Raw genomic sequence first — 12351 nt, 5'->3', positions numbered from 1 at the left:
TAATTTCCACATCATTATGCTATTATATATAAAATTACATCCTAATTCTAACATTGTGAATCGGCTGATTAAATTTAATATTATATTTTCAAATCTATAATTATTGTAACATTCTATATAGAACAAAGCAATTTAATTACACAAATTATAGTAGAATTATATGCATCTAATTTGACTACCACATTCTAATACATGCCCACACGAATGTGAATATCTACACTTGTTTGATGTGTGCTAGTTTTATATTTAAATTAATTACATTTAAATACAAAAACCTGCAAATAATAATTAAAAAATAAGATGATACTAAATTACGCTGATTAATTGATTTAAATATAAATATTTTTTAAACATATATATATATATATATCTATATATATATTAATGGAAATAATAATTAAATTAATCGTAATGGTGATATTGATAAAGTTTGAGGGGGAAAATTTGAGCAATTAATTTAGCGCTTATATAAAGATGACATAATAAAGTCAGTGTACGCACTTAGATCTCAAGTCTAAAGTTGATGTATTTATAACTATGTTTTAAAATTCATATTAAAATACAAAAAATGGGTAACTAGGATTCAAAGTTTATATTAAATACCAAAAAATGAGTAAAGTCATATATTTATACACCAATTAGTAATTAACCTATAATTTATCAAATACTAGTATTTTTTTGTAAGCATCAATAATTTCTTGAATCTTTTGAAAAATAGAGAAAAGTGAAATTTTGTAGTGAAAATGGATTACATACGTAAAGAATAAGAGACAATACAAAAATAATAGTATTAATTTTTTTTTATATATATATAGTAGTATAAAATTCAACCTCTTTTCTAATAAAATGTCCACTTCTTAGGTGGGCCCATTAGTATATTTCTCCGAGAACCGGTACCTATAAATAGTCGACCCGATCAAGATCGACACATTGCGTCTCTAAAACCCTACTAGCATCGGAGCAATCGTCGATTAGTTTGGTCTGTAAACCCTAGTTCTTCAAAATTGTGTCCTCGTTTCAAAATTGTTCATCAAATTTTTTGTAATCCGATGGATACAGTTGCGCGCGGTTGCGAAAGTGGTATCGATTCTGTGTTTGGTGATGATGTAAGTGGGGAAGCGAATCAATCTATGTTGAAAGTGCAAAAAGAGGAGGGGGCTGTTGTTGTTGCTGCTGCGGGGGTGAAGAAGAAGAAAAAGAAAAAGAAGATGGACGCCGGTAAAGAGAACAACATGCTACATGTTTCTGCAGTGGAAGAAAAAGTTGGATCGGTTAAGAAAGTTCCAAAGCATGTGAAGGAGATACAGGAGAGGCTTTCGAAGCTGAGGGAAGCCGAAGAGAGAAGAAAAAGGGAATATGAAGAGAAGTTGATGAAAGAGGAAGAGGAACGTCTTAAACAGGAAGAGCTGGAAAGATTGGCTCAAGAGAAGAAGCGGTTGAAGAAGGAGAGGGAGAAGGAGAAGCTCCTTAAGAAGAGAAAAGAAGGAAAGCTTCTCACGGCGAAGCAGAAGGAAGAGGCTCGGAGGTTGGAGTCTATGAGGAAGCACATACTAGCTAATGCGAATTTGGATTCATCCACTGCAGCAGCAGCAGTTGGAAAGAGAATCAGGTACCAGAACAAAGTATCCAAACCAATAGATCAATCTGTTGAAGCAGCTATTTCAGATCTAAAAGAAATCCAACAAGATGTTGAGTCGGAGTTGGAGTTGGATTCTGTTGAGAGAGTGGAGTCTTCGAGTTCACATGAGGAGGTAATTGATGCTCTTGATGATGATCAAGAATGGGATGCTAAAAATTGGGACTGTGTTGACTTGAAATTGCAGGATTTTGCTAATGAGGAGAGTGTGGATGTCCCAAAGAAGTCCGAGCCTGAGAAAAACGACAAGAACAAGAACAAAAATGTTTACGAGAAGAACCAAAAAGTAGTTGATGTGGAACAGGACAGTTCTAAACCTGATGATGGGCAGAGCCTTCGGTCTCCTATATGTTGTGTTATGGGTCATGTCGATGCTGGTAAAACCAAGCTACTCGATTGTATAAGAGGAAGTAATGTCCAAGAAGGCGAGGCAGGTGGGATTACACAACAGATTGGAGCCACCTATATCCCCGCTGAGAATATACACGAGAGAACAAAGGGATTGAAAGCTGATGCAAAGATCAATGTCCCTGGTCTGTTGGTCATCGATACCCCGGGCCATGAAGCTTTCAATAAGCTGCGTTCCATAGGATCAAGGCTATGTGATATTGCTGTTTTGGTCGTTGATATAATGGATGGTTTGGCGCCACAGACAATTGAGTCGATCAATCTTTTGAAAGAGAACAAAACCGACTTCATAGTTGCCTTGAACAAAGTGAGTCACCATCTGTCTTTGTTGAGCCATTTCTCTCTCTCTCTGTGTCTCTAAATACACGGACGCTTTCATTTTGGCAATGCAGGTGGACAGACTGTATGGGTGGAGAACTTGTCGTGACGAACCAATATGTAAGGCAATCAGGCAACAGTCCAAAGATGTCATGAATGAATTCAAGATGAGGCTAACTCAGGTTATATTCATCACTTTCCTTACCATGTAACCTCTCAGCTATAACATACATCAGTTTATCTAATGCATTTTTTTTACAGGTTATCACTCAATTTAAGGAGCAGGGCATCAATACTGAGTTGTATTACAAGAACAAAGAGAGAGGGGACACCTATAACATTGTACCAACAAGTGCCACAAGGTTTCTTTATTTTTTCTTTATTTAGGAGTTCACTTGGTTTACTAATATCGTTTTCTCAAGACTTTATATGTTTGCAACTTGTGACTCACAGCGGCGAGGGCATCCCTGATTTGTTGTTACTGCTGGTCCAATGGGCTCAGAGGACAATGGTTAAACGGCTTACATTTAATGAGCATGTGCAGGTTTGTTTCCTCACCTGCTGCTTTATCTGATGAAGATTTTTCAATGAAAATTCTTTTGATCATTTACCCACAACTTTTGCTACAGTGTTTTGTTTTGGAGGTTAAAGTGGTGGAAGGACATGGGACCACAATTGATGTGGTATTAGTGAATGGTGTGCTTCATGAAGGAGATCAAATAGTTGTTCCCGGCAGGCAGGTATGTATGCGTGTGTGCAGTTCATGCTCCATTTCTGTTTTTGGAAGAAGATATTAACAAGCACTCTTTGGTGTGCAGGGACTCATTGTTACCACAATTAGAGCATTGCTAACACCCCACCCCATGAGGGATCTCCGGGTCAAGGTGAAACATCGAACTCTATTATTAGGCATGATTTGCTTCTTTTTTTGTTCTTTGGACCAATTTTTTATTTCTATTGCATGACTAGTTGCTAAGCTAGTCATGACAATAAACGCACTAGACTTTCAAGTTTTTTTTTTTTTTGAAGGGCACTAGACTTTCAAGTTGGTGCAATGTTTTGGTCTTGATGAACTTCTTCAAAATGTCATTCTTTCATACCTTTGTATCAAAGCATACGTCTAGGAGCCATTTTTTGGCTGCCTTGATCCGGCAGACCACTGCATTGCATCCCGATTATTTATTAGATTTTTGATACAATTGGGACAAGAGGATTAAGTGGGGTTGCAAAAGAGTGGTCTGTAGTCGTGTAGTATCAAATTTGCCCCACTTTTTCATGAATAAATTTTGAGTAATCTTGTCGTAACTGAATTCAACAATTTCATTGATTTTCCCAGGGAACATATGTGCATCACAGAGACATCAAGGCTGCTCAGGGTATCAAGATTGCTGCGCAGGTAACTGTGTCATAAAAATTGAAAATTATTAATTTAGAAAATATGCTTATTGATTTTTTCTAAAAGCACACATTAAGAGAGTGATGAGAGCATACTTGTTTAGTTGAGATGCCGAAACATCGTTTGGTAAGACAAGCATTGTACATGGTTTACCATGCAATATTCTGGAAACCATTTGAAACTCCATTAATTCCAATATGGCAGCAAATCGTTTATGGATTTCATGAAGTTGCTGACTATTCTGATATTTTGATGTCTTATCAATTATTGGGGTATTGCAAAAGGTCTTTACATATCTGCCAAGTGTATGGAGAATATAATTTATGTGGTTATTTCAACGTTTAAGTGATGAAATTTCTCATTATCTCTTAATCTGTATATGTTTGCTGAATATATATCTGCTAACTGCTGCTCAAGTCAGTTGCCTTGGGTCTTGATTGATACTTGCTCCTCTTTCTTTCTTCAGGGTCTTGAGCATACCATTGAAGGCACCAATCTCTATGTTGTGGGGCCTCATGACGATATAGAGGCCACTAAAGAAGCTGCTATGGAAGATCTGAACTCGGTGATTAGTAGAACCGGTACAAGTAGTGTTGGAGTGTATGTTCAGGCATCTACTCTCGGGTCTTTAGAAGCACTGTTGGAGTTCTTGAAGACTCCGGCTGTAAACATACCTGTCAGAGCTACAAGAATTGGGCCGGTACACAAGAAGGACGTGAAGATTGCGAGTGTCATGCTTGAGAAGAGAAAAGAATATGCAACAATATTGGCGTTTGATGTTAAAGTAACGCCAGGGGCTCGAGAACTTGCTGATAAACGTGGTGTGAAGATATTCACTGCTGACATTATATATCACCTATTCAATCAATTTACGGAGTACATGGCTAATGATAAGGAGGAAAAGAAGAGAGAAGCTGCAAAGGAAGCGATTTTCCCTTGCAAACTTGAGATAAAGTATGCTTTCAGAAGGAAGGATCCCATTCTCTTAGAGGTTGATGTGGTTGATGGCATTGCAAAGGTAATAATATTGATGTATGTGTGAGTGTGAAGCTAACTGTGATTTATATGCATATACGTCTTGATTAAAAAGAAAAAGGATTATGCAGTCTTCACCTATTTGATCAATTTAGTCTGTCTCGCAGGTTGGAACACCTCTATGCAGTGTTCAAGAGGGATGCATATTGGATATTGGGAAGATAGAATCTATCGAATATAATCACAGGCCCTTTGATTGTGCCAAGAGAGGCCAACAGGTGGCCATTAAGGTATGACAATTTACTAGCTTTGAAATCTTTGGCAAAGATCAGCTTTTTGAATAGTAGATAGATTACGTTGTTGTGATGAAACTGTCAATTGCCACGACTACCTACCTGTTCAAGTGAGCTAAGTTCATTAAAGAACGAGTGCCTATTGCTAAGGCAAGAAAGACTTTTATATTTTTGTTAGGTGCATCATTTCCCTCTTCTGGTGTGGCTTGCCTCATTCTTCTTCTCCTCGTGCAGATAGTTGGTAGCAATCCTGAGGAGCAACAAAAAATGTTTGGGAGGCATTTTCAGACGACGGACCAGCTCGTAAGCAAGATCTCCAGAAGATCACTCGATGCACTCGAACAACACTACAAGGTCTCTCCCTCTCTCTCTCACTCCTTACATTTGAAATTCACACTATTATAAACTACTGTTTTTGATTGCATAGATAGATAGATGCATAGCCCCATAAGAAGTAATTCTCACTCCTTTCAATTTGATATGCAGGATGATCTTTCTACTGATGAAATGGGCAAGTTACTTGTTGAATTGAAGAAAAAGTTCAAGATAACGTGAGGGATGTTTAGAAAGTAGAGACATGAAAGAAAATTTGATGCAATTACTAGTTATCATGTTTTCTTAGTTAAGCCATTTTAATTTGTACATACAAATATACAATCTATGGATTTTTTGCACATAAATAAACATAGGATATGAGTTAAGGATTCTAGGATTCTAAATATTGAAATCGTTATAAGGAGCAAGAGTGGTTAAACGTGTTCGGTTATTCAGGTATAATCGTAATCGAACCAAATTTTCGGTTAATCGATAACCGATTTTCACCAGTTCGGTTAGGTTTTCGGTCATTGAATTGTCTAAAATTATCGATTTATTGAATTAATAATTAAAATATTACTCTCTCCGTCCCAAACAAAATGTCCTGTTTTCCTTTTTGGGCTGTCCCAAACGAAATGTCCTGTTTCCTTTTTTGACAATACACTCTCTCTCTATACTTAATATTTAAATAATTTCCATCAACCCACTTTATCTACTTTATACACATTTCTTAAATTCCGTGCCGAAAAGAAATGAGACATTTCGTTTGAGACGGAGGGAGTACTATATTTTATTTGAAATTAAAATTAAAACAAATGAAGTGATTACCTATGTTCCACATTTCAAAAGTCACAAAACCTCCTACACCCTAGTAAAAGTGAAATTAAATGAAAAGTAATTATATATCCTAATTAGGTGAAATACATCCTAGTTAATAACTATAAAACTAAACTAAAGTGTACAAAGCTGAAATTGGAGATGAAATAATATAAAAAAATAAATAAAATTAGAAATAAAACACGAAATCAAATATAGTAGTATACTGAATCTCAATCCCGATTTTACCTATCAACAAAAATTTCAGCCCATCTCAGCCCAACCCAACCCGATGTTACATATTGACCCGACCCGCTAATATAATATCCAAATCCAACTACACAAATTAGAACATCTTTTTCGAACCTCAAATCTAGGGATTGAAAATCTCAATTAGCGCATTTTAGTCTCATACGTCCAGATCCCATCTAACCTGCGCCCGTACGTCCCATTCTGCACTTTTGTAACCCTCGTGGACTTATCCTACACCACACCCTGCTATCCATTCACACTCCCAAAGCTCACTCACAAACAGCAAGCACTTCCCATTCCCCAATTTCTGCAAAAAAATGGCATCGCTAACCCCAAATCCAATCCAATTCCAGTTCAGAAACCCTAAAGCCCCATTCCGGAGATCCAACCCTCCATACGTCGTCGTATTCTCCAACCTCGCCTCCTCGCCGGACGATTCCTCCAAACCCGCGCTTCGCATTTCCGCCGATTCCGCCCCCAAAGCCCGATTTATCGCGCGAAGAACTGAATCCGTCTTCGTGCGTCAGCTCCAGCGCCCGCTCAGTAATATACTCTTCTGAATTACTCTGTTATGCGCCGTTTTGATTTAGATTTGCGGAGTGTGTTTTTGTTGTGTGCGGCAATGCGGCGTTGCGTTTGTTAATTTTTGTTGATGTTTTGCTCCAGCTGAGTACATGAGCTTGCCGGCGAGTCAGTACTCGGTGTTGGATGCGGAGAGGATAGAGCGAGTGGACGACAACACGTTCAGGTGTTATGTGTATAGATTCAAGTTTTTCGCCTTCGAAGTTTGCCCCGTGTTGCTGGTCAGAGTGGAGGAGCAGCCTAATGGTTGCTGCATTAATCTCTTGTCTTGTAAGGTAATGGATCTCTCTCTCTCTCTCTCTCTCTCTCCGTGAGCATACTTGTGCTAGTATTAGTTCATTGAATTATTTTGTATTTTTGCAGCTTGAGGGTTCGCCCATTGTCGTTGCACAGAATGACAAATTTGATGGTTAGCATATTCCTTTACATTGTGTGGAGAATATACGTATTTACTGTTTCTAGCTTAATTTTTCTGTTTCAAAACCTTATAAATTGATAAGGACCAACAATTACTTGGTGGGAACTGCAACTGAGAGCTAACTTAATATTTCTGGTGAATTGTCTATCAAATATTAGATCACTGAATTGGCTGATTGAGGTTTTTTGTTGTAACAAAGAAAAGAGAGTGGTTTCCTGGCTGGTGGTATGTGTATTTTCCAGATCATGGTGTTAACCATGTACACAGATCTTTATTAAAAGTCTGAAGATGCTAGAATTGCGTTGGTTAGATGAAGTAGTCGGAGTAGTTTGCAGTGAGAGAGCTCATTTCATAATCTGCCTTTTTAGAAATAATTCTATCCTACTGTCAGTTTGGTGTTAGCTCCTTTGTTTTTGTTTCTTTCGTTCTGTTTCATACTCTATTCCGTTTTTTATTCTTGCGAAATTACATACCCTAGAAAGCTATTCAGTTGCAGTGTGTCCATGCCCCAGTTTTCACCTTCTCTAGCATTACCTCTGATTGACTGACTATTCTCCTCTAGATTAGTTGAAAATATACTGTCTTTAGTAATAGAATTATAGAACTTCAACAATTATTATGTTGTTGAATGACATGATAATGATATGAGTTTCACATTTCCCATTCCTCATCTTTTTAAACTAAAAGATGAATGTTTTGTTTCTTTCCATGTTTCTAAAACAAGACACAATTGTCTGGTTTTGCGTCTTTCGATTCTGAATATTACTGCATAATTCTTTTCAGGAGTCCTTTGACACTGATTTGGTAATGGGCATGCAGCTTCAATGGAGAATAAGATATCTTGTGATAGCCCAAGAAGTGATTCACCAGTTCAGAAGTTGACTTCCGATGCAGTCATTGAGGTAATGACATTATGCCAGTGGAACTCATGAATTATTACATACGGGCATACTGCCAGGCGACTTTTCTCACATGGCTTGATGTTCATGGTCTGCCTTGTTCAGGTTAGCATTGATATTCCTTTTGCATTTCGTGCAATTCCAACACAATCCATTGAGTCGACTGGCTCCCAAGTTCTGGGACAGATACTGAAGGCTATGCTTCCACGATTTATGTCACAGGTTGGGAATGTAATTACTTTTACTTTAAATCCTTTTCTTCCCTGTAGAAAATTTGAAACTCTCTTTTAAACAATACGTGCAGTTAGTGAAGGATTATCAAGCTTGGGCTTCTGGAGATACCTCCAGGCAGCCTCTTGGGACGGGTGAGATCTAAAATTAAGCGATCTACTTCATGCTAGCTATTTGTAGTACCTCTATTATGGTGTAAATCTTTAAGTTAAACTAGGAAAATGAATGATTCAAAGCTGCATAAATTGTGTAACTAATGGTTCCTCTTTGTATGTCAAATTCAAACGAATCACGGTTAAACCACTTCTTTATTTCACTATTAGTTACAAAGCACTCACACTGGGGAATTAGATCCAAGGATTGATGTATTATATGAGCAAAATCAAATCCAGGTGGTTTAGATAAGGTGAAAAGGTTTGAAACCTTGGAGAAAGGGGAGAAGGTTCTATTGAATTTCATGCATAGGAAAATAAAGAAATTGTATGAAAAGAATGCAAATAGTCTACTTTTGATTCTTTTTTATCTTGTACTTATTTTTTGTTAAATTTGGATCAATTCTTATATCAGCACTCAGCAGCCAGCTAGTTTTTTTTTTTTTTTTTTTTTTTTTTTAAAGCCAAAAAAAGCCCGACTTAGGCTTGGGCTGAGCTGGGCCTCAAGTTTAGCGGGCTTGGGTTGCGTTACGTCTCAAGCCTAGCGGGCCTAAGCTAGGCCCACTCGACACCTTTGGACAAAGATTTAAGGGTTATTATTGTTTAAATACATCAATTTTGAATTTTAACATGAATTTTTTATTTTTTATTTAAATATGCGAATTTTAGTACACTTAATTTTTACAACGATCTACATTTCCTGTAAATTGAATATGCGATGACATATTTGAAAGATGATTACGACTCATATGTCCTCAATGAATTCTAATAATCTTTTAGATGTGTCATCGCAGAGTCAATTTAGAGGAAATATGTGGGTACGTGTAAAAAATTGAGTAAATATTAAAATTTATATATTTTAATAAAAAATCGAAAGTTCATATTAAAATTTGAAATTGGAGGAAAATTGATGTATCTAACGGTAAAAAGATTTAATCATACTATATAAGAGCAAGAAAATGGGAGCTTCAAGAGAAAGTTAAATGAACAACGCCTTGAGATAATAAAGTGCAATCTTTTCATAGTTTATGTGACATAATAAAACTAATCATCATTTGTGTGACAAAAATTGCAATAAAGCTATATGCAAACAAATACATACTACCATTTTCCTAATGAGAATAGTGGATCCAAACATACGTCGTAATTAAGCTTGTTTCCTTAATCATATGGTGTGACATTCTTCAAGTAACTTCTGATTCCTTTTGTTAGAGATCAAACAAGACGAATATGGACATCAAAGCAGAGCCATAAAAAATCATCAACAAATATGCATGAATAGATCAATCAATAAATAATTGAAGGGCAACACCAACCCGTACTATAAAACCACGTTGTATAACCACTTTACTACGAGGTCATGGTTAAACCACATCTTTCCACGACCAACGGTCCCATTCAAAATCTTCTCTCATTCTTCAACCCTATTCCGAGAAACGAAAATCATATCAACAACTTAGGATCCCGATCTCATGTCCCATCTTGAAGAAACCCTAAAATCGAGCGCAATCGTGGTGCAAGAGTTAGATGTTCCACAAAAGAGAGACTAAGTATAGGTCCACAACCAAGTGTTTCCAAGAGCTAAATGTGTGAATAGATTAGATGGTTTGTGTCTTATTGGAGATGGAGTTTTGCATAGTTTTCTACAAAGTGTGATTATTGGTGAACATGTAGTTTATGGGAGGGAGACAAGGGGCATATGCATGGGAATGATGATTGGAAATAATAGTAACGTTTTTTATTTTAACCTAACATCATGGATGGGTGCAGAGATTTGATATCCCAATGCATTTGTCCTAATGTTAATGGACACACATGAAATTTACTCAACTTAGGTTCTTAGACATGACATATAAATTTAATTGTCATGCTCAAATTGTTTCTTTTTCTTTGGTTGGAATTATAAAGTAGAATCATATCATATATAAATTCCTATTCCCATACCTTGGTTTCCTACAATAATGTTCCACTATCAAGCCATTCTCACATACTCCCTCAGTCCCATATATATAGGTTGATTGGAATTTACACAAAGATTAAAAAATATATATATATAAACGAAAATATACAAGTAAACTTCCTAATATATCCATATTTATTATTTAATGATGAATTAAAGTTGGAGTAAATTAAAAAATTAAATAGCGATATAATAGTAAATTAGTGAAAAAATATTGCATTTTTTTTAGAAACAAGCCTATATATTTGGGATATCTGTAAAATAAAAACAAGCCTATATATATATGGAAGGGAAAGAGTATATGTAATCATGGGAAATCGTGAAATTAGTCTTCTAATTAACAGGTGTGACAAAAATAATATCTCGTTCAAATTTAAGATAATAGTTAGTCAATTTCTTTAATATAATTAACTAAGATCTCACTTGAAAAAAAGAAGAAATATCAAGAATAAGGGACTACATTAACTATTATTGATGTACATACACCTCATTGCATTTTAGGTAGAAACATATACAACACGACATTTTAATAGATTATTCATTTATATATATAGATATAATAGAGTAGTATGGCTTCACATGTAGTGCATCGATTGATTGTAAAATTCAATAAGTGATGTGGTTGGATGTTTCACCTTATGTGTGGATCAGTGTCTAATTTATTCGCATGTTATATTTTCCTTTTATAATTAAATTAGTGATTATGATGTATATCGCGATTTATGGCTTAATTTTTTAAAATAGTTATATACTAACTCCAAAAAGAATTAAACTAGTCACTATGATGTAAATGGACATCTATTTCTTGATGGAAACAATTTCTTGTTTGTATTTCCGAAACCACCCATCATCAACAACAAATAGCCTATAAGAAGTGTTTAAGGATAAAGTATCAAATTTAATTAATTATTTGCTATTTGCAATTTTTTAACTTTGTTGACTTTGAGGGTCGAAAAGAAACTTTAAGAGAGAACCTTGTTTCACAATAACAAAAGTGAAAAAAATATGGATTTCAATCATTTGGTTTTACTTATTTAAGCTTTTAATCGATGCAAATTGGTTTTACAATATTTTGATTGTCTACTCAATCAATTAAATCACCTTAAATATTAATAATTTAAAGAAACTTATGAGTAATAATTATAAATAAATTTCTTAAATAGGTGCCTCCGAAAAACAAGGAAAAAAAAGTATTTCACTATTTCATTTTTGGGGCAGATTCAAAATCAGAAAAGGCCCAGTTTTGGGCTGAGTTGGGCCACCGATTTTAGGCCCAAAATATCGGACCAGCTCGAAAAATGAAGATTACTATTCGCGTGCCATGTGGGGCCCGGGGCCCGTAAACCAACCAATCACATAATTACACCTAAATCTATTTATCTACAAGCCTACAATATTTATACATATATGTATAATTTTATTTATTGCTGTTGTTGTTGGAAAGTACTATACTATTTGTTCATTTGCTTTTGACCAATCACCTTTTGTTTTATATGATATAAATTCTTTTCATTGACGCATTATTCAATCAAAGAGGGGCAATTTTAGTAATTTTACTAAATTTATCAAACCAATTACTATTTTATTTTCTATGTGGAGTAAAATCAAATACAGTCACAATTGAAATCAGACATAAATATTGCCATATTTTAATTCCATCTATTAATAAAATAAAGCTAATTACTTTAAGTTCGGCAAAC

The 12351-nt window shown here is 35.4% G+C and overlaps 2 protein-coding genes across 2 annotated transcripts; both read left to right on the top strand.

The window, feature by feature from the left end:
* Positions 1-916: 916 nt before the first annotated feature.
* On the top strand, positions 917-5727 carry LOC131006280 (uncharacterized). The gene is made up of 11 exons (XM_057933472.1): positions 917-2351; positions 2437-2544; positions 2624-2724; positions 2816-2906; positions 2992-3102; positions 3181-3246; positions 3699-3758; positions 4225-4776; positions 4901-5023; positions 5261-5380; positions 5513-5727. The coding sequence occupies exons 1-11, from the start codon at positions 1050-1052 to the stop codon at positions 5579-5581; spliced, it is 2703 nt and encodes a 900-aa protein (XP_057789455.1). The 5' UTR covers positions 917-1049; the 3' UTR covers positions 5582-5727.
* A 778-nt stretch (positions 5728-6505) lies between these two features.
* LOC131006279 (uncharacterized) lies at positions 6506-8861 on the top strand. The gene is made up of 6 exons (XM_057933471.1): positions 6506-6952; positions 7076-7266; positions 7355-7400; positions 8229-8311; positions 8414-8530; positions 8613-8861. The coding sequence occupies exons 1-6, from the start codon at positions 6727-6729 to the stop codon at positions 8682-8684; spliced, it is 735 nt and encodes a 244-aa protein (XP_057789454.1). The 5' UTR covers positions 6506-6726; the 3' UTR covers positions 8685-8861.
* The last annotated feature ends 3490 nt before the right edge of the window (positions 8862-12351 follow it).

Source organism: Salvia miltiorrhiza, chromosome 1 (genome assembly GCF_028751815.1).
Source record: "Salvia miltiorrhiza cultivar Shanhuang (shh) chromosome 1, IMPLAD_Smil_shh, whole genome shotgun sequence".
Taxonomy (NCBI): Eukaryota; Viridiplantae; Streptophyta; class Magnoliopsida; order Lamiales; family Lamiaceae; genus Salvia; species Salvia miltiorrhiza.
This window is presented reverse-complemented; position numbering and strand designations above follow the sequence as displayed.

Excerpts from the sequence above, each read along its gene's own strand:
- LOC131006280 (XM_057933472.1), top strand. The coding sequence starts at position 1,050 with ATGGATACAGTTGCGCGCGGTTGCGAAAGTGGTATCGATTCTGTGTTT. Across the intron at positions 2,545-2,623 it reads TCAAGATGAGGCTAACTCAG|GTTATCACTCAATTTAAGGA; the intron begins GTTATATTCATC and ends TTTTTTTTACAG. Across the intron at positions 2,725-2,815 it reads GTACCAACAAGTGCCACAAG|CGGCGAGGGCATCCCTGATT; the intron begins GTTTCTTTATTT and ends TGTGACTCACAG.
- LOC131006279 (XM_057933471.1), top strand. The coding sequence starts at position 6,727 with ATGGCATCGCTAACCCCAAATCCAATCCAATTCCAGTTCAGAAACCCT. Across the intron at positions 6,953-7,075 it reads TCAGCTCCAGCGCCCGCTCA|CTGAGTACATGAGCTTGCCG; the intron begins GTAATATACTCT and ends GTTTTGCTCCAG. Across the intron at positions 8,531-8,612 it reads TTCCACGATTTATGTCACAG|TTAGTGAAGGATTATCAAGC; the intron begins GTTGGGAATGTA and ends CAATACGTGCAG.